The sequence below is a fragment of the Gracilinanus agilis genome, chromosome 3 (genome assembly GCF_016433145.1).
Source record: "Gracilinanus agilis isolate LMUSP501 chromosome 3, AgileGrace, whole genome shotgun sequence".
Taxonomy (NCBI): Eukaryota; Metazoa; Chordata; class Mammalia; order Didelphimorphia; family Didelphidae; genus Gracilinanus; species Gracilinanus agilis.
This window is the reverse complement of record NC_058132.1, coordinates 30,736,114-30,757,432: the sequence shown is the minus strand read 5'-3', so window position 1 is coordinate 30,757,432 and position 21,319 is coordinate 30,736,114. Positions and strand designations below refer to the sequence as shown.

The 21,319-nt window shown below is 54.4% G+C and overlaps 1 protein-coding gene across 1 annotated transcript in view; it reads left to right on the top strand.

Moving 5' to 3' along the window:
* The first annotated feature begins 4,404 nt into the window (after nt 1-4,404).
* The window catches only part of ACAP3 (ArfGAP with coiled-coil, ankyrin repeat and PH domains 3), a 47,672-nt gene continuing 30,757 nt past the window's right edge, over nt 4,405-21,319 (top strand). The window contains exons 1-9 of the mRNA XM_044668633.1: nt 4,405-4,466; nt 5,422-5,479; nt 7,618-7,737; nt 9,628-9,681; nt 11,453-11,511; nt 14,229-14,412; nt 17,480-17,524; nt 17,956-18,051; nt 18,496-18,570. Coding sequence (XP_044524568.1) covers nt 4,405-4,466; nt 5,422-5,479; nt 7,618-7,737; nt 9,628-9,681; nt 11,453-11,511; nt 14,229-14,412; nt 17,480-17,524; nt 17,956-18,051; nt 18,496-18,570 — 753 coding nt within the window. The remainder of the gene's footprint in view (nt 4,467-5,421; nt 5,480-7,617; nt 7,738-9,627; nt 9,682-11,452; nt 11,512-14,228; nt 14,413-17,479; nt 17,525-17,955; nt 18,052-18,495; nt 18,571-21,319) is intronic.

Here is a 21,319-nt window from a genome sequence, read left to right as displayed (position 1 = left end):
AGAGGAGCATCCATCCATCCCTGCCCCCCAAGGCTGGCATTTCTATTTTATTTTAAAGTTCTTGAAGTACATTACAAACATCTCATTTGATCACTGATTAAGGAACCTCTGTAGGCCTCAACAGGGGCAAGTTGGCTCTCTGCTGACCCTCTGGTGACCCAGGAAAGCACTTAACCCCCTGGCATCCCCAGAGAGGTAGCGGTAGCAGGCAGGGGCTCCTTCCTCACTGGTGACCCTGGAAGTCTTCTCTTCCATCTCGCCAGGGCTGATAATGGAATGGGGGTGGGGAGCTGAAATTGTTGGCCGGGGGCTCCTGGGACTTCCCACAATCCCTCCACCCTCAGTGGTGCTAATGGGCTCAGGGCACCGAGTTGGAGCTGACTGGGGGTCCTGATCTCGTTAGCGGTAATCGTAGCTGACAGCTCCCATTATAGAGTGTTTTAAGATTCCCATCGGAGCCCCAGAATAACCCTCCGAGGTAGGTTCTATTTTGGACCTCGATTTACAGGGGAGGAAACCGAGGCTCAGGTTGGCAAAGTGACCTTCTTAGGGCCTCGCAGCTAGTCAGCATCTGAAGCAAGGGCTTCCTGCCTCGGGGGCCTCTAGCCTGGGTCACTCCCTAGCCCCGCGGCAGGTAGCGGGATCTAGCAGGAGGCGTGGTGGGGGGATAGTGGCGGGCGCCCCCGCTCCCCGGCTCCCTTTGGCAAGGATCTGGGGGAGTGGGGAGCCAGGACTCTGCTCCCTCTGTCCCTGGGACCCCCAGCCCCTTCATCCCAATGGAGCGAGGATCCCGAGGGAGCTGGGGGTGGCCCTGCCTTCTTCCCGACGCTGACAGGGCCAGGTTGGTCCTGGCTGGGCTGGGCTAGGTTGAGGCGGCCCCCCTGCACGCTTGGGGCTGGAAGAAGGGAGCGGGGTGGGGGTGGGGGGCGGATGGGAATCTGGCTCTGTCCAGGTTGGGTCGAGGCTGTCCCCTGCCCATTCTGGGACAGTCCCTCGTCCCCTCTTGGGGCTGACATTGGACTAGAGAGCGGGGTGCGGTGGGGGGCTGGGGCTCAGGCTCTGACCCAGAGACAGGTTGGTCCCGGTTGGGCAGAGGCTGTCTCCCTCCCCCTCCTTCTCCTGGAGGCTGACAATGGGCTGGAGGAGGGGAGAAAGGGGTGCGATGGGGGTTGGGGCTAGGGAATGGGGCTCAGGCTCCGTCTCAGCGCCTCGCTGGTCCCGGTTGGGCTGAGGCTGTCCCCCTGGCCACTGCGGCCCGGCATAGTAGGAGAAAATGGAAACCCAGCTGACCCCGGCACCCGGCGTCTCCCCCTTCCCCGCAGCTAATGGCGGGGGAGGGGCCAGGAGCCCGGGGAGCCTTTGTAGGCGTGGGGCCGAGCTCCCCTGGGGAAGCAGATGGAAGGGAAGGTGCCTCCAACGGCAAACTGGATTGAGCTGGGGCTGGGGGGGGGGGTCGGGGATCTGAGACCCTAATTCCAGAGGGATCGGTAGGGGAGGAGGGGTTTACGATCACAGCTTTATTTCCTGTTCCCGGACACAAATCCGATTGGGGGGAGGGGAGGAGAGGGTCACGTGGTCCCGCTCCATCTGCCTCATCCCTTCCGGGGATTCTCCATCTCTTTCAGGTGACGTCATTTGTTAACCCTTCCCTAGCTGTCTGGAAGTGGGTGGGGGTAGGGGTGGGGTGGGGGAAGGCATCCGGGATGGGCGAGTCCCGGACTCAGGGGAAGATGGGGATGGGAGGCATTCCCTCCCTAGAACAGACTAATTGGGGATTGGGGACAGGGATGGAGCCCATCGAAGGGCCAATCTTCTGGGGCCCCTGAGGGGCTCGAGGGGAGGGGCAGGGCTCCCTTTCACCACCCTGTTAGGGGACCTCAAATCTGCCCTCCTCCTCTATTTTGAGGGGCCACCGATGGTCTTCTTCAGGTACCCCCGGTCTGAGGGAGTAGGAGACACAGCCCTGGCTTCAGGGCCTGATGGTCTGAGGGGTGGGCACTGGTCCTGCCCTCAGACCTAACCCAATCCACCTTTTTAAGGGGGCATAAAGCCTCAGCAGAGACACCTCTCAATCTGAGGGGGAGCCACGATCTTCTCTGGAGGGACCCCCAAGTCTGAGAGGCTTCATCAGCTCTGCCTTTATCAAATAACAGCCCCCCTCCAATTCTCAGAGGACTGTAAGAGGATCCCCCTGGGAGCCCAGCCTGTTCTCTGGGCAGAATGGAATTCTGTAAGAGCCAAGGGGCAGTCTTGGGTTTCAGCCAAAAGGACATGGTTCCTGCCTCCATCCCCAGGGAGCCAGTGGGGCTCAGGGGTTCCTCCCTCCCTGCTCCACCCCCTCTTCCACGCCAGGTTCAGGGTGTGTCAAGAAGGTTTTATTTTCTGAAAGTCTCCTAGACAGCCCCAAACTGAGACAAAACCTTGGGCTGCCCACCCCGCCTGCCCACCCGCCCAGCCGGGAGTAGAGCTGGGTATTAATAGCCTCACACAAAGGAAATGATTGAGGCAGCTAATTAAACACTCCTTCCCCCACCCAGAAATAGGGGGCCGGGAGCTGTGGGGTGGGTGGCACTCTGTCTCCTCTCCCTGGGACTATTTTGGGAGCCACCAGGGCTAGGCTGGGCAGGGAGGGCGTTTGGGGACACTGGCCTGTGGGAGCCTGGTTCTGGGGATCCTGGGGATGGGGAACCACAGATACAGCAAGGATAATAACATTAAAGGCAAGAATTGGGGAGCCCGAAGTGGAAGGGCTCTGGAGGCAAAGTGGGGCCTTCATTCGGTCCATCAACAGGCATTTATTAGGAGCATACTATGAGCTGGGCACTGAGGGTATGAAGACAGAAGCAAAACCATCCCTAGAGTCCGAGGGGTGGACAAGTTCAAATTCCAACTCTTTTCAGGTGGTGTTCAGTGGTGTCTGACGCTCTGTGACCCCGTTTTGGAGTGCTTTTCCAGCTCATTTTATAGACGAGGAAACAGAGGCAAACTGGGTAAAGAGATTTGCCCAGGGTCGCCAGCTAGGTAGTATCTGATCTCAGGTCCTCCTGACTCCAGACCTGTGCAACCTCAGTTTCTCCAGCTGTAAAATAGGAGGGGGGTTGGCCTAGATGGCCTGTGAGGGCTCTTCGAAGCCTGAGCCTGGGAATTGAGTCATGTTTCCAAGTCCCTAAACCTTGATGTATGAGCAGAAAGGATCTCCAGAGGCTCCCCGGTGGCTTCTGGGGGGCCCTCCTCAGGACCACCACCGGCCCTCCCCCGTTGGGTGTTATCTTCCAAGGCAGGGGAATGCCCGGCTCTTCTGTCCGGGTGTCAGTGCCTCTGAGCGGAGTGGCAGTGGCTTAGTGCATGGCGGGGAGAAGGGGCTGGAGAAGCGTGCGAGGCCTGGGGAACCTGCGAAGGTTCTGCTTGGGTTCTGGACGGTATCCGTGACTCAGTGAGCATGGATTAGGCACCTCAAAGATAGGCAACATCAGCCCCTGCCTTCCGGGGATTTGTGCTCGAATGGGGAAGAAATGCAGAGAATGATGCTCACCCATGGACAGAGGAAGGCCGGGCCGTGGGGGATCCAGGGAAGGCCTCCTGGGTACTGGCGTGGGGGACAGGAGTCTGAGCTCCTATTTATGAAGGCGCTAAGAGGTCCTCTAGCCCAAGCCCTTCATTTTAGGGACCCGGAAACAGGTTCAGTGACTTATCCAAGGCCACGTAGCTGGTACGTAGCGAGGAGGGATTCCGCTCCTTTGACTCTAGGGCCAGCGCTCTTTCCACCCTACAACAACACCTCTCTGCAGAGAAGGCTTCCGGCCCTGGACCAGTTGGCTGGCTCCGGCCCCCCCCCACCCCCTTTGCCTCTTCCAAGCAGCAGGCAGGTCATTTGGGGGCTGGGCCCCTCCTTTCAGCCGCAGGCTGCTTCTGACCTAGTTAAGCTTGGAGGCCCGAGTGGGAATCACAGCGGGAGGGAAGGCCGGGGAGCCCAGAGTATGTGCTTGAGTGTGTGAGTGTGCATGAATCTCTGGGAACGCTGGAGAGCAGGGGGGCCCCCCTCCCCAGGCCTGCCCTGCCCTCCTGCTGGCCCCCCACTTGTTCCTTCTCCCTCCCAGGGCCTTGCCCTGAGCTCCCCTCACTGAGGCTTCTGGGGATGCCAGGGGAGGCCCAGAAGGATTAGAATCTCTTAGGAAGGATGGGAAGGGGAGGGAATATTTGGAAACACACTGGAGCTCCCCTTCCATGCCTAGTCAGGTGGGGGGGCACCCGCCTGGCATGGAGGCCGTTGGAACTGGCCACGCAGCAATGGGAGCCTCAGGGCCCGGGGATGCTCCTTGGCACACTGGGTGTGGCTCTGTGTGTGTGAGAGAGAGAGAGAGAGACACACACGGGGGGGGGGGCGGGGGGAGGAGCCCTGGCATCATGCCCCCTCCCATGCCCCTGCCCATTTGGGCCCACTTGATCCAGAATTCAGGTCGTTTTCGGTGTCTTTGTTTTCTCTTCTACCAGAGAGAATCTCTATTCTGGCTAGTTTGTTATCGTCTTGTACGATGGCCCGGTGTGTGTACGAATACAAGGTAGAAGTGGATGTCTAGATACTGGCCTAGAAGTGGACCTAAAAGCGGAGCCGCGTCTGCCCCCGAGTGGCCCCGAGCCGGGCCGCTGGGTTCTAGCTGCGGCCTCCTGGGAACTCTCCTTTCTCCTGGCACTCCTTGGCTGGGGACGAGCCTCAGCTCCGGCTGAGCCTCTTTTCTTCTTCTTCTCTGCCTCCCTGTCTGGCCCACCAAACCCTCAGCGGGCAGAGAGCCCAGCTTGATGGGAGCCCCCCAAAAGCAGCGGGCCAGGATGGGAAGTGGCCCGTGAGAGGCACAGAGAGCCTAGCTGGCATTCTTCAGTTTGGGGTGATTCTAGAGGAACCTGGGGGGGTTTCTGTGTCACACATACCCAGAGGGGCCAGAGGGGCCCCCCAATGTGCCAAGGAGCATCCCCGGGCCCTGAGGCTCCCATTGCTGATGGCCTCTGGACCAGGCGGGTGCCCCCCCATCACTAGGCATGGAAGGGGAGCTCCGGTGTGTTCCAAATATCCCCTCCCCTCCCCAGTGACCCCCTCTGCCCCCGCTCAGTGTGGGGGGAGGCTCTGGACCTGCCCCATCTTAGAGAAACATTCAGTGGAAAGGAAGGCTGTTCATGCGTGAGCAAAGGGCACGTGGGAGGAGGAAGAAGGTCTGGGGTGGGAGATCTGGAGGGTTTGAGTTCTGGAGCTCAGAAACCTTGTTGGCTTCACCGGTGACTGTTGGGGGCTTCCGAGGCCCGCTGGGAGGGGGAGCCATGGCTGGGGGGGGCTCGGCCCCTTCTCTTAGCCCTGGGGTCGCACCTCCCACCGATCTCATGCCCAGGGTCCGTCGTTCAGTTCTTACCGTGTTGCTTCTTGCCTTCCAGGGCAACCATAGATGAGGTGGAAACAGATGTGGTGGAGATCGAGGCTAAACTGGACAAGGTGAGAGGCCCGGGGGGAGCAGAGGCCCCTTCCCCATCTCCCCTCCCCTCCCCTGGGTCTCTAAGGCTGGGGAATGGGGAGCTGCGCGAGGGCCTGGCGACTTGGGGTGCTGGGGCTCAGGATGGGCGCTTTGAACCTCCGAGGGGCCCCACAGACTGGCCTGCTTGTGCTCATTTGTGCGTGTGTGCCCTGGGCTGCTGTGACCACGTGTCAGAATTCTCTCCAGGCCCCCATGCTGAGTAGCAGCTGGTGGATCTCACGGCTTCCTGCCTTGGTCAGACTTGGGGGGGGGGGTGGGAGGGTAAGGAAGGCTGGGAGAGGGAGGGAGAGAACGTGACCGAGCTCAGAAAGTCAGGAAGTAGCTTGGGGTGGGTCCTGGAGGGCTGGCTTTGGAAGCAGGAAGACCCCGAGTTCAAATTCTGTCTCTTTTTTACCAGCTATATGACCCTGGGCAAGTCACCAGTTTCCTGAGCCCCATTTGTGAAATGAGGGTATCAGACTCAAAGGCACCCCTACAGGCCTCTGGGTGGGAGTTCCAGCAACAGGCACGATGGGGTTCGAGGTCAGGGAGCTCTTGAGAGGGGGCAGAGTAGAGCTGATCGCTCCCTCAGGGTCTCCAGGGGTCCTCCCCGTTCCCTTCAACTCAGTTTCTCTGCCAGGGACCTTTGTGTCCTCGGGGTCCAGGCCCATTTCTCCTTCTGGGGTTCCCGATTCAAGCCTGGCGAGTTCCCCTGCAGGGTGAGAGAGGCTCTTCAGCCCTGTTCCAGGGCAGGCTTCCTTGGCTGGGCTTTTCCCCGACTCTGGGCACCCTCCCAGAGGCCCTGGCGGAGGACTGGCCTGCCCTGACGGGCTCCCCTGGGCTTAGGACATCCTGCACCGATGCTGGAGTCATTTTCCTCGTCTTCCTAGAGATCTGTCTGGCTCCGGGCCCTGCCGCTCTTGACCTTTCCTTGACCCATTTCTGTCTGGATCGGTGATTTGTCTGAAATGCGTCCCCAGTGTCCGAGCCGGCTCTCTGCTCTTTGCTTCCCCACTGACAGTCCTCTTTGCCGCTGGTCAGCAGGGTCAGGCCCGGGGGATGAAGAGAGGAAGAGCTCTGAGAGCTTGGGGCAGGGGACGAGCTTAGGGGGCTTCCCACCGGAGCCGTCCCCTTTCCTGCTCACCCTTGGTGCGGCCCTGGGCTCCCTACCACTGCCCAAACCCGCACCTGGCCTGGTTAGAATACTACCTTGGGCCTTCTATCTTGGAACTGATCCTGGGCGTTGGTCCCAAGACAGAGGAGTGGTAAGGGCTAGGCCATGGGGGCTGAGGCCGGATCCGAACTCTAGGCTTGGCCACCTTGCTGCCCCTCTACCGTAGGACTTCTGAACTCTCAGGCTCTGGTTCTTTTTTTTTTTTTTTTTTTTGAACCCTTACCTTCCATCTTAGACTCAATACTGTGTATTGGCTCCTTGGTGGAAGAGTGGTAAGGGCTAGGCAATGGGGGTCAAGTGACTTGCCCAGGGTCACACAGCTGGGAAGTGTCTGAGGCCAGATTTGAACCCAGGACCTCCTATCTCTAGGCCTGGCTCTCAATCCACTGAGCTACCCAGCTGCCCCCTCAGGCTCTGGTTCTGCTAGAGCTGAGGCCCTCCGTTCAAACCCCACCAGTGCCACCTTGGGCGAGTTCCTTCATAAGTGATAGCGAACATTTCTAGAGCACTTACCAGGTGCCAAATGCTGTGCCAAGTGCTTTAGAATGATCTCACTTGATCCTCACAGCAACCCGGGAAGGAGGTGCTCTTATCCCCATTTGACAGATAAGAAAATGGAGGCAAACAGAGATGAAGCCACTTTGCTAGCCAGTGTGAGAGGCTGGAGCTGAAGTCAGATCTCTCTGAATCCAGGCACGGTGCTCTATCCACTGCACCATCTAGCTGCTGGGAGCCTCAGTTTTCTCCTCTTCCAGCTCTGGAGCTATGATTTTATGGCCTTCGAGGGCCCTTCCAGCCCCAGATCTGTGTTCCTTGACCCTCCGATCCTTTGGCCAGGAAAGGAGCCGTTGAGGCCCGAGGCGTCCATAGCGCCCTTCCTGTGGGGACCAGGAGGGAGGACGCCCCTCACTCGGTGCTCTGGCCCTCTTCCCTTCTCCCCCGCAGCTGGTCAAACTCTGCAGTGGCATGATCGAGGCTGGCAAGGTCTACATCACCACCAACAAACACTTCGTCAGCGGGGTGCGGGACCTGTCTCAGCAGTGTCGCAACGATGAGGTCGTCTCGGTAAGAGGGGATGACGCTGGGGTCGGGCCGGGGGCCACTGGCAGAGGTGGGGTGGGCGTCTCTCTGCCATCTGGGTTGTGGATCGCTCACAGCAACTGTTTAATGGAAGAGAGGGTCCTCCTGCCCTTGGGAGCGGGTGCTTGGATTGGCAAGTTCGGCCCAAACTAGGAAGGTTCTGGAAGAGAGGAGAGATTCGTGGAACCCGGCCGTGCCTATAGCTGAAAAGGACCCGATAATGCTGGCTCCTCCAGGCGGTTATGTGGTAGAAACAGGGAACCAGCCATGTGGGCCAGAATTTATGATTTCAATCCCCCCACCCGCTCCAAGCCTGGCTCTATGGCTCTGGGCAGGGGACTTAATTTCTCAGGACCTTAAGGAGCTCTTCTAAGACTGGAGGTGGTGCCATTCTCCACTGGGAGAGGGCATTTCCTCACCTGGGCGTTCTTTGGCTCAGGTTCTCCAGTCTGGCCCCTACCATCTCCAGTAATGAGACCTCCAGTGTTCTTTCTGCGTGCCGCCCCAAAGTTGTCCCAGGGATGTGCCCAGGGAGCTTCCAGTCCCAGAAAGGCAATCGTTGTCTCCACCGGTGCCTGGTCTATAAGATGTTAAGCAGGAAATTATAATAGCAGGAGAATAACTCATCCCAGGACCGTTTCTCCCTGGACTCCATCAGACAAGAGGAGGAGAGGGAGGAGAAGATGTCCTGGGACCGTTTCTAGCTGAACTCCATCAAACAGAAAGAGGGAGAACTCAATAGCCACCATAGAAATCAGCTTGGCTATTTTGGTGTGCATTTGTGGATTTCCCTCCTGGTGTGGAAGCTCCCTCCATGATTACAGACTGGCCACTCCTCTGTAGAGTGTTAAAGAAGGGGTTGGGCATGCTGGAAAGGGCTAAGTGACTCATCTAGGGTTCCACAGCCAGTACAGGTCAGAAGTGGGACTTGAAGGAGACTCGATTCCAAGGCCAGCTCTCTATCCTTTGTAATAATGATTGAGAACACTTTCTAGCTGTGTGACCCTGGGCAAGTCACTTGACCCCCATTGCCTACCCTTACCACTCTTCTGCCTTGGAACCAATACACAGTATCGCTTCTAAGAAGGAAGGTGAGGGTTTAAAAAAAAAATAATGACTGAGAAATAGCTGACATTTAGATGATATCTCCTTTGAGCTCTACAACGGCCTTGGGAGGTAGGCATTCCTGGGTACTATCATTCCCATTTTCCAGATGAGAAAACTGAAGTTAAGTGGTTCACCTACTCAGTCACACAGCCAATCAATAAATGGCTGAAGGTGAGGCCAGACCCAGGTTTTTCCTCCCTTCTCCGCCATGCCCCTGCCTTGGTCCTTTGGATTATAGAGCCAGTCAAGGAGAGGCAGATTGAAGCTTGGTGCTTAGGCAGTCTTCTCCCTGGCTTTCTGTACTCTTCTTCCCGCTCTGCTGTGGATTGGCTCCTTCTCTAACCCCAGCCCCCTTTTCCCATCTGCTGGCCTCCTTCCAGGTGGTTTGGGGCTTAGGGTTGGGGAGTCAGTAGATTTGGAAGCCATGTTGGCCAAACACTGGGGCCAAGGGGATGGCTACTATAGCCGTGACAGGGGGGCCTCCAGACTCAGCAGACCAACGAGGAAGAAGTAGAGATAGGTGGGGAGCCATAGGGGGTTTTAGAGAGACGGGGATGGACAGTGGCTGTGAGACTCCCAGAGTCTCAGCAGGATGGACCGAGGGAGTGTGGGGGCCTCTGTGGTTCTCTGTGTCTGTGAAGATTCCTTCTGAGCCTCGTGGGGGACCAGCTAAGGGATGAGGGCAGAGTGTAGTGCGGAGGGGGAAGGCATCCAGGAGCCTTTATTCAGTGACCCCACCTCATCCAGTCTCTTCCTTCTTTCCCCCAGGAATGTCTACAGAAGTTTGGAGACAGTCTTCAGGAAATGATCAACTACCACATGGTAGGAGCAGCCCCCTCTGAGCTAACTGTGTAACCTAGATGCATGGCTTCATTAGCATCTCATTTGCATGCCAGCCCCACCCTCTAGGACTCTGCCCCCAGCCAGAGACTCCCTGGGCTTGGGAAATGTGGGGAGTGGAGCTTCTCTAGGCTGAGTCCGGATGCTCTTGTGGAGCTGGGGCCCTGTGACCCGGTTTACGTGGGCCCTGTGGATGGTGCGAGCCTGAGTCATGGGGAGGGAACCATGGCGGGTGGGGGGGGCTATGTACTGAGGAAGCCTGGGGTGGGGGGACACTGCCGGGCGTCTTTTGGGGCAGGAGGAGCCAGGCTGGGCCCTGGTCCAGCCAGAGGGGGAGGGGAAGGGGAAGGATGTAACTGGAGCTGTGGCTGTGGGAGGGGGAGGAGGAGCCCCAATTCGAGCCAGATAGAGGTTCTGGAAGAGCCAAGGAGCTGGGGAGGGATTCTGGACATCCCCACCCGTTTAAGTCGGGTCACAAAGCACTGCAGACAGGAGTGAGTCAGAAGTCTCCCAGGCAGGCTGATGGGATTGGAGGCAGAGAGACACACAATAACCTTTGGCCCCAGTGGCCACTAGAAGAGCTCTCAGGACTCTGAGCCTCCATTTCCCCCCCTGACCCCAGCCTGGGCAGATGGCCCCCCTGGGACAGGGAACTGGCTTCTTAGAGATTCCTCCGCCAGATGTTAGCAGACAGCTTCCCGCCTGGACTTCTCTAGGAGGAGGTGGGTGGTTGGGGGGGGGCAGGAAGGCTGGACTCCGGCTCTCTTGGCATTCCGGCCGACTGAGTCAGGTCCCGGGAGTTCTTGGGGGGACAGGTGGGCGAGCACTAGGGGTTGGAGTTAGAGACAAGGCCAGGGTCTCCCCAGGACCCCAAATACCCTCCCCACCAGAGGTCCATGAAGGCCCCACGTGGCTGAATAGTTGTCCACGCTCTGGGTGGTCAGGGCTTGGCCTGGGAGCCTGAACCCAGACTAAACAACACTCCCCCCTCCTCCTCACCCACCCAGCAGGGGAAGTTCAGAAATAAACACTCCCGGAGCTCAAAGTGACCCATGGGGCTGCCCGGTGGTGCCCTCGCCGTGTCCTTGGCCCTTCCTGCACCTGCCCCCGTCCAAGGGCCAGCCCTTCCCCCTCTGCTTGTCGGGAGACGGTGATGGGGTGATGGGGTGAGGGGCACGGCCTCCCCACTTCCCCAGGAGGCAGCCTGCCGCCCTTTCCTGGCTGTGTGACTGTGGGCAGGTTCCAGCCTCCTCATCGGACCCTCCTAGCCGCTCTGTCCAGGATCCCACAATCCAGCACCCCAGTGGGAGGCAGCAGATAGACCTGGCCATAGGACTGTCGTCTCCCCGACGTGGGGCCATGAGCAGAGGCATTGTGGGATTGGGGAGCTACTCGGGGATGACTCCCCCCAGCCCCAGCCCAGTCAGAGGGGAACACGGGCCCTCTCCCACATCTGGACAGCCCCAAGTGTCAGTGCCTTCTGCTGGCCATGCAGGGCAGCCTTTGTGTAGAGGTCGGGGAGGCTGCCAGGCTTCTGACCCAGACCCGAATGGCTGATGTTCTGTGGCTGCTGAGGGGAAACTGAGGCCTTTCCCTGGGGGGGGGGGCTTGACCCTAAGCCCAGCTTCTCAGCTGGTGTGTGTGTGGCAGGGGGCAGGGAAAGCCAGGAGCCAAACCTGGACTCGGGGAGCAATTTCTCCCTGCCCCCCTGCTCCAGCTCGTCCCCAAATCCCTCCCTTCTGGGTGTTTCTAGATCCTGTTTGACCAGGCTCAGCGGTCCGTGCGGCAGCAGCTCCACAATTTTGTCAAAGAGTGAGTATGTGATGTTCCCCCACCCCAGTCTCCCCCTCATGCCCCAAATCTACCCGCCTGCTTTTATTCTGGGACTGGAAAGAAGCGTCGGACGATCTGTTTCGATTGGTGTGTTTATTGCCCGGCCGGGGGACCTTGGACCGGTCATTTCCCCGTATGGGATGCTCAGTGCAGAGCTGGAAGGGACCTTCGTGGCCGTCTAGTCCGAGCGCTTCATTCTAGATGGTGAGCGTGAGGCGGGCAGGGCTTCGCTCAGGTCACGCGGATCGTCCTCCCGGACCCCTCCTCTCTCGGGCATCTTCTCTTCCCCTTCTGTGCTGTCTCTGGCTCTCATCCGCCAACGGCTCCCCGATGTGTGGAGCCTGCCCTGGTCCTGGGCCCCAGCTCCCCTCCCGCCTCACCACCCAGCCCGGGAAGGTTCCTTTCTCAGACTCAGGATGTGTAGCTTCTTCCAGGGCTGCCCCGCTGCTGACCTCGAGCCCCGTCCTTGACCGGCCAGTCTGGCAGCCTCGGCGCCCTCTCTGACTTTTCTTCTTCCTCATTCCGGGCACCCGGCACACTACGACCGCTGCCTCCTCCTCGGTCCCCCTGCTGCCAGGCTCTTCCTTCCCCCGCCCAGCTTCCACACACGACAAACTGGTGTTCCTCGAGCACAGGGCCGACTGGCTACTCCCCTGCTCAGGAATCTTTAGGGGTCCTCTGTTATCCCTAGTAATAACACACAAGGGGTGCTGCAGTGGATAGAGCTGTGTGTCTAGAGTCAGGAAGACGCAAGTTCAAATCTCATTTCAGATACTTACTAGCTGAGCGACTCTGGGCAAGTCATTTCACCCTGTTTGCCTCAGTTTCCTCATCTGTAAAATGGGCTGGAGAAGGAAACGGCCAACTAGCTGTGTGACCCTGGATAAGTCATTTTACCCAGTTTGCCTCAGTTTCCTCATCTGTAAAATGGGCTGGAGAAGGAAACAGCCAACTAGCTGTGTGACCCTGGATAAGTCATTTTACCCAATTTGCCTCAGTTTCCCCATCTGTAAAATGGGCTGGAGAAGGAAATGGCCCACCGCTCCAGTGTCTTTGCCAACAAAACCCCGAACGGGACCATGAAGAGTCAGAAATGATGGAAATGACTGAACAATACGCACATGCACACTTACATGCATACATACATACACATAGTAGAAGACCTGTCTTAGATAAACAAAGACAAGATAAACTCAGGGGAGTTTGGGCTCAGACTATGACGGACGTTCAGAGTCAAACAGAGGAGACAGACAAACATCCATCCATGCATGCATGCATCCAGGGATCTAGCTTAGAGCTTAGGCACGCTGGCACACACACATGTATACATACATGTAGGTCTGCACACGTGTTTATATAGCCACGACCACATACATGTGTGTTTACATATAGACACAAACATCTACAAGGCATGCACTTTATCTACATGCATGTTTGAACCTGCGTTTGTGGACCTGCATCTTTGGGCATGCCTGTCTGTAGAGCTCAGTGCATGTTCGTGCAGATGGACATGCTCAGGCTCTGTCTAGCTTCTGTTTGGTTCCTCACCATTTGGCTCCCAGCTTCCCTTTCTAACTTTATGGCCCCGGACCTTCCTTTGTGCGCTCTGTATTCCAGCTAAACTGTTCCCCTTGCCCCACATTCCATCTCTGCCCCGTGCCTTTGCCCAGGCTGTGCCCCATGCCTGGAATGCCCTCCCTCCTCATCTCTGCCTCCCAGAATCTCTAGTTTTCTTCAGAGATGGGCTCGACTGTGTCCTCCTTCGGGAAGAAGGACCTAATGCACTGCAAGGGCTCAATAAATGCTGAATGAATGACTGAATGAATGATTGCTGAGCTAGGACTCAAATCCAACTCATGACTTTCCCTCCCTCCTCCTTCCCAAAGGTGGCAAGCGATTCCATCAGGTCAACATTCATTTATTTATTTATTTGTTTGTTTTCTAAACCCTCACCTTCCATCTTGGAATCAATGCTGTGTATTAGCTCCAAGGCAGAAGAGGGGTAAGGGTAGGCAATGGGGGTCAAGGGACTTGCCCAGGGTCACCCACCTGGGAAGTGGCTGAGGCCAGATTTGTCAACATTTATTTTTTTATTTTTTTTGTTTTTTGTTTTTTCCTTTTTTTTTTAAACCCTTGTACTTCGGTGTATTGTCTTATAGGTGGAAGATTGGTAAGGGTGGGCAATGGGGGTCAAGTGACTTGCCCAGGATCACACAGCTGGGAAGTGTCTGAGGCCAAGTTTGAACCTAGGACCTCCTGTCTCTAGGCCTGACTCTCACTCCACTGAGCTACCCAGCTGCCCAACATTTATTTTTTAAAAATGAGAATTCCAAATGAATTCTTCTGCTCCCTCCTGCCTCCCTGCCCCATTCAGGAGAGCGAGAGGCTATGGATCATCCATGCAAAGCCCGTTTCCACGTGATCAGTTTGCTTTCTTCCACTCTTGCTCCATCCTGGCGGAGAGTGGGCTTTGCCCATGTGGCTCTTTCACCTCTGGCTCACATCCCCTCTCACCTGTCCCAGAGTCAGCATGGCCAGGACCAATGAGGAGAGGGAGTTCTGCCCATTCTCTGGATGAGCATCCCCGAGGCCCCGAGGTCAATGAGTACGAGGGGTCCCTCCAGGGAGTCTTTGGGTCTCCTCTGCGCCGGCTCCCCCTTTGTCGCCAGCTGACCGCTCCTCCTCTCTTTTCCCAGTGATGTTAGGAAATTCAAGGAAACAAAGAAACAATTTGACAAAGTCCGAGAGGACATGGAGATGTCTCTGGTGAAGAATGCGCAGGCCCCACGGCACCGGCCACATGAGGTCGAAGAGGCCACTGGAGCGCTGACCCTCACCCGCAAGTGCTTCCGCCACTTGGCCCTGGATTATGTGCTCCAGGTCAGGGGGGGTCTCTGGCATGGCGGGTAGGGGATTGCAGGCAAAAGTGGGGCCAGCCCAAGGCTAGATCTGACCGGAGGAGATAGTCCAGTTAGGGGAAGGGGCTCAGGTTCTAATCCTGCCTCTGCTGCCCTGTAAGTCTGGGTTTCCTTCTCCTTCTATCCCTCGGGTCCTGACATTCCCAGGATCGTAGTATTTTTGGAACAGCTGTTGTATACTCTCTACTGCTGGGGAGGATCTTAGAATCTTAGCACTGGGAGGCCCTGGGAGGTTAGGTCAAGCCCCCACACTTCACGGGTGACTCACCCTCTCCCCTGGGAGATGAGAGCTGGCAGAAGTCCCAGAGTGATCATGGTTAAGAGAGTTGTATTTGCCAGTCAGTGCTGGGGGAGCTCAGAGACCCTTGAGGTCTGGGGTGATCTCAGACTTCTTGGAGGAGGTGGAATTTGTGGCCTTGATGGTCAAGGAAGATTTGGAAAAGGGGCGAAGAGAAGGTCCAAAGGCCAGCCCAGATGGAGGGGACCTCGTGTTTAGCCAGAGCCAATCAGCATTTATTAAGTGCTCGGGGATCCCAAGACAGAACTCCAACAAGTCCTGTCTCAAGAAGCCTTCCTTCTATTGGGGAAGACAGCAACTCCATAAATAATTCTGTGCTACATGAACACAAAAGAATTTTGAGGGGAAGGCATTCATTAGTAAGGGAGGGAGGAGAGGTCGGGAAAGGCCTCCTAGTCGGCTTTCAACTGAGCTCTGAAAGAATTCTAAGAGGAAGTGCAGAGGGAGTGCATTCCCAGGATGGGAGGAACAGCCTGGATATAGAAGCATGGAGAATACGAGTTAGAAGAGGAGGACAAGAAGAAGGCCAATGTGGCTGGACTCTAGAGGACAAGAAGGGGACTGAGAAATAATAAGAGGAGTCAGGTGTGACCGGCTTTAAATACCAAACAGGGGTGTTTGCATTTGACCCAAGAAGTAATAGGGAGCATGGAGGGTATCGAGTGAGGGGAGTGACGCGATCGGATCTGCGCTCCGGGAATCTCAATTTGTTGTCTGTATGGAGGATGGTTTGGAGTGGGGAGACATTTAGGGGAGGTTATTGCAGTGGGTTCAGTGAAAAGGTGATGAAGCCTTGAGCTAGGGTGGTGGAGGGGTGATCTATGAAAAGGAGAGGGAGAGGAGAGGGAAAGAAGAGAAGATGTGGAGCAGGTAATGTTGGAGGTTGGATAGAGAACTGATTTGTTTTCTGCCTACACCCTTGATTTCATCAGTGCAGGGAGCTCCTGGAAGAACTTTCTCATTTAATGCAGATTCAGTCTGCCAATCAATAAACATTTATTAAGTGTCTACTGTGTATCAGACTCTGGGCCAAGGACTGGGGATGCCTTCAAGGAGCTCTTAGTCTAATGAGGAAGACAATGTGAAAACAACTATGTATAAACAAGCTGTAGATGGAAAAAATGGACTTAATCCAAAGGAGGAAAGTACTAGCATTGAGTAGGATCAAGAAAGATTTCTGACAAAAATATGTGACTTGCCCAGGGTCATACGGTCTATACATGTCAGAGGCAGAACTAGCCTCAAGATGTAACACCTGGCTGATTCTCAGGGCATCCGTTAGTAAAAGGACTGCCTTATTGTGGTGAGGGCCATGGAGGGACAAGACGATGGGACTTCATAGTCAACCCAGTCAAGATGGTGGCCTAATTCCTTTCCTGTCCATGTAGCAGCAAATGAAGAAGACAGATGGTGGGAGGAATCCAGGACTGGAATAGGGAGGAGTGGTAGGGGCTAAGGCTGGTCAGGGCTGTAGAAGGTGAGGTCAAGGGGAGAAGGGATTCTAGAACAATGAGCTGGCCAAGTGTGGGGTCAAGGTTGCCAGGGAAGGAAATGAAGCCAAAGCAGAAATGATGACCTGGGGGGGATACTGAGGGACTGGGGAAAGGGGGAGTGGTGGAGGTCATGGTGAGAATGAAGACTAGACCTCCTTCCCTTCTTGCAGAGGTTCAGAATTATGGATGTGGAAGAGGCCACATGCCGATGTATTATTTAGTTTTGCTGTATATACATCTTTTTGTTACAAGGGATCCCTTTTGGGGAAGGTAAGGGAGGGAGGAGAGGAATATATTTTGGAAACAAGGTGATGCAAAAGCACAAGTTTTTTTTTTTAAAAAAAAGACATAATCAAAGTGAGTTGAGCATGTGGCAGCTAACATTGGGTCTGAATTTAGGAAGACTCGAGTTCAAATCTAGCCTCAGATATTTACTAGCCATGTGACCCTTGGAAAGTCATTTAAACTTTGTTTGCCTCAGTTTCCTCATCTGCAAAGTGAGAATAGTAAAACAGCTCCCTCCCAGGATTGTTGTGAGGAGCCAATGTGCTCCTATTTGTAAAGTGCACATAATAGATGCTATATAGTTTATTATTATTGTTAGTAACTTTTATTATTGTTATTTTATTAGTAGTAGTGATTATTAGTGTAGAGGCTACTAGATGGCTTAGTGGATAGAGCACTGGAGTCAGGAAGGCCTGAGTTCAAATCTCAGATGCTTACCAGCTATCTGAAGCTAGGTAAATCACCGAACCCAGATTGCCTCAGTTTCCTCATTGTAAAATAAGCTGGAGTAGGAAATGGCAAACCACTCTAGTATCTCTGCCAAGAGAACCCTAAACGGGGTCACAACATAATACAACTGAACAATAAAGAATGGAGGGTCCTTGAAAAGGAGCAGGGAAAGAGGAGGCTGGATGGTCAGGAGTAGGGGGTGGGAAGGAGTGGTGGATAGAGGTAGGGGGTTTTAAGCTGATTCTGAGGCCACGGGGAGCCCTTTATCATTGTTGAGCTGGGTTGGGACCTGATGAAAGCAGGCCTGGGTGAATGCACAGGGCAGTGTCAGCAGTGGTCCTGGGGAACAATGAAAGGAATGAGCAGCGTTTGGGCTGGGAGCTATCCTGGCTCAGTGCCTCCCTCCCTTCAGCCTCCCCAGCCTCCTGAGCCTCATGCCTGCCCCTATGCTGATTTGTCCTCTTCTTTCCCCTCTCTCTGTCTCTGTGTCTCTCCTTTTGCAGATCAACGTCCTTCAGGCTAAGAAGAAGTTTGAGATCTTAGATGCGGTGAGAGCTTGTCTCCTCTCTTCCCTCCCCCTGGCCCCCTCCTACTCCCTTCCCAAAATACCAAGTTCTGTGTGTGTGTGTGTGTGTGTGTGTGTGTGTGTGTGTGTGTTGGGGGAAGGCACATGTCATGCCTCTGCTGGCCTTGGACCCACCATGGTTGGGTGCATGCATGCCGGCACACATCATCTATGCTCCCAGGCATGGGTACGCCTGCTGACACATGGGAGTAGACATGTGGAGGCACCTGGTCCTGGACCCGTATGCTGGGCCAGAGCCACGTGAGGCGAGGTGCATGCTCAGGCTCTGTATGCTTGGAATGTGGGCTGTGGAAGCAAGTGCTCCCATGGGGAATCTCAGTGGGCCAGGAGGTGTTTCCAGACCCAGGTGTGTGCCCTGGGATGGGCTGAGCATCCCTGTCATTCATTCCACAGATGCTGTCCTTCATGCATGCACAGTATGCCTTCTTCCAGCAGGGCTATAGCCTCTTACATCAACTGGACCCCTACATGAAGAAGCTGGCCTCAGAGGTGAGTCTGGGGCTGTGGCCCCCTAGGAGGAGCCCCTAGCTACGGAAACAGGAGGAGGAAAGGCTGAGGGTCAGGAGAGACAGGGCTCCGCTTCCCCCCTGCCTGTCTCCTGGGACCCTGGCATTGTAGTCAGGCCTGGAGCAAGTGCTTTATCAGAACTTGCTGAGTAGGGGCAGCTAGGGGGCTCAATGAATTGAGAGCCAGGCCTAGAGATGAGTGGTTGCTTCAGATACTTCCTAGCTGTGAGATCCTGTGCCAGTCACTTAACCCCCATTGCCTAACCTCTTCTGCTTTAGAACCAATACACGGTATTGATTCTAAGATGGAAGGTAAGGGTTTAAAAAGAACTTGCTGAGTGAATGAATGAATGAATAAATGAATGAATGTAGATTTTTAGGAAGCTCTCTGAGGTGACACAGAACTTTATTCTCTATGCCTTGATAGTTGGACCAGCTGGTGATTGATTCTGCAGTGGAGAAGCGGGAGATGGAGAGGAAGCATGCCCTGATCCAGCAAAGGGTAAGGGAGAAAGGGGGTACAAGGAATAATCATTTTTGTATGGCCTGTATGTACCAGATAATGTGGAAGGCAGGGACAGGACAACCGACATGCCCATCCATTATCTCATAGGACTCAACAATTTTGTTCAAATTGGCAGGAATTATGGTCCCTCTTTAAGGCATCTCAGGGGTAGAGGAACAGCCAGGGACTGAGGGAACCCTAACCAGGCAGGAGGTCTTCCCCAGCTTCTCAGACTCTGAGGGGCCCTTTCCCCTCCCACCTTCAGGGTGCAAGGACTTATAAATCAGTCCTATAGTTTTATCTTTTTTTAAAATTTGATACTGTTTATTTTTGCCCCAGAAGTAATTTCTTAGTATAACTCACTTCTTGTCAACTAGTTAAACTCTCCTTGTAACAACATCATCATCAACAAAAAATGTTAGGCAAAACCAGTGGAATCATGAGGAGTCAGACATGGTACAGTGGTAAGAAGGCTGTCTTTGGAGTCGATTTGAACCCTTCTCTGCTTTGGGTTTCCTGTGTGACCTCAAGCTAGTCATTTCCTCTCTGGACTTCAGCTCTTCCTTTATAGTCCTGGAAAGAGAATGGCCCAGTGAGTGGCTTCCCTAGGTCTCTTCCAGCTATGTTCTACCCCCTCAGACCCTCACGTTGCTACTAAAAGAAGGCCAGTGTGTTATATGATCTATTCTGCGGGGTCAAGATTGATCATTGCGATGTGTCAACGTTGTGATGTGCCAAAGTTTAGCTGCCTTTAAGTATTATTTTCATTCACATTCTTGAGGTCATGATGCATATTTTTCTCCAGGTTCTACTTGTTTCATTTTGCATCAGTTCAACCAAGTCTTCTTCTGCTTCTCTAGGTTCTTAAAAAACAACCACCACCCTTCCTTCTCTCTTAGAATCAATACTTTGTATTGGTTCCAAGGCAGAAGAATGGTAAGAGCTAGGCAGTGGGAGTTAAGTGACTTGCCCAGGGTCACACAGCTGGGAAGTGTCTGAGGCCACATTTGAACCCAGGACCTCTCATCTCTAGGCCTGGCTCTCAACTCACTGATCCACCTAGTTGCCCTCTGCTTCTCTAGGTTCTTCGTGGTGGTTGTTTCTTATGGCACCATAACTTTTTTTTTCATTCATACGCTCTGGCTTGTTCAGTCATGGCCCACTTCATTTCTTGACTTTTGGTAACATAAAAAGGGTTGTTGTGAATATTTTGGTCTATACGGTGTCTTTATTTCTGTGGTTGACCTTTAGCAAACATGCTCAATATGAGATCTCTTGGTCAAAGGGCATGAACCGTTCAGCCATTTTTCTTGCCTAATTCCTAATTGCTTTCCAGAATGGTTGAACCCATTTATGGCTTCATTCACAGTGTGCCCGTCTAACACTGGGTATTTCTGTCACTGATCATCTTTGCCACTTTTCTGAGTGTGAGGTGGCATCTTTGTGCTCTCCATCCTTACTGCTTGTCTTTCTGTTACCTCGTAGGCCAAACTCTTTGTCTCAGTCTCCCTGACTCTTGGAGGAACAGAGGTCCTCTTCTCTAAGCCGGGCTCTCTACACAGAGCCCTGAACCCAATTTGGCAACATCCTTACACTCTTCCTGTGGAATTTTCCTGGACCAAATTCTCCCTTTTGTGGCATTTGGCCTAGGGTAAAGGTTGCCTAAACCTCAGTTTGGCTGGGGTTGTTTTCAATCTTCCCCCTCTCGTGAACCCAGTGATTCAGAGCTGACATGTCCTGGAGGTTAAAGGTCCCTTCTGCTACCTGTCCCTGTATCTCCCTCCTCAGTCAGCTCAATCCCAGCCCCTTCCTCTCCCTTTCATCTTCTGACTTCCCTTTTTGTCATGCCCTCTGGATTTCCTGCTCCCTCACTGACAATGTCCCTTTCTCCTTGTTTTTTTTTAAACCCTTCCCTTCTGTCTTAGAATCAAGGCAGTGTCTTGGTTCCAAGGCAGAAGAGCAGTAAGGGCTAGGCAATGGGAGTTAAGTGACTTGCCCAGGGTCACACAGCTAGAAAGTGTCTGAGGCTACATTTGAACCTCCCCTCTCTAGGCCTGGCTCTCAAACCACTGAGCTACCAGCCGCCCCCTTCCCTTTTCCTTCTTTTATTCTTCTCATTCTCTTTCTTTTTTTATGCCCTGGGACCCTGGCTGTCTCCATAGCCTCTGTGGTGCTGGCTGTTCCTTCTCTGATACCCATGACACACTGAGCCAGGCGGAGGAATTGGCATCTTCCAGGCCCTCCCTCTGCCCCCGTCACTCAGCAACCTGTCCTCCTTCCATCTGTCACCCAGCCCCATTCCTTGGTGTTTCCAGAACACTTTCCCTCTCATCTCTGGTTGGTTTGGCTGTTATTCTTTCCAAAAAATCCCATTTGGATTGATACCTTTGGTTTTTAAGTCACCTTCATTTCTAAATATATCTCTCCTTGCCTTCTCCCCAGTAACAGAGTGAAAAAGAAAAGGGCTGGAGTGGGGAGGAAGCAGGTCAAACCAACTAATCTATCAGCTGCCTCTGATTGTATAAGCAATATTACACACCCATGCTCACCCACCTCTGCAAAGAACCCAGCCATCAACAAGCATTTATTATTATTACTTTTAAAATCCTTATCTTTTGGCTTAGATTTAATACTAAGGGGAGAAGCTACGTGGCTTGGTGGATTGAGAATCAGGCCTAGAGATGGGAGGTCTTGGGTTCAGATTTGGCCTTAGACACTGCCTAGCTGTGTGACTCTAGACAAGTCC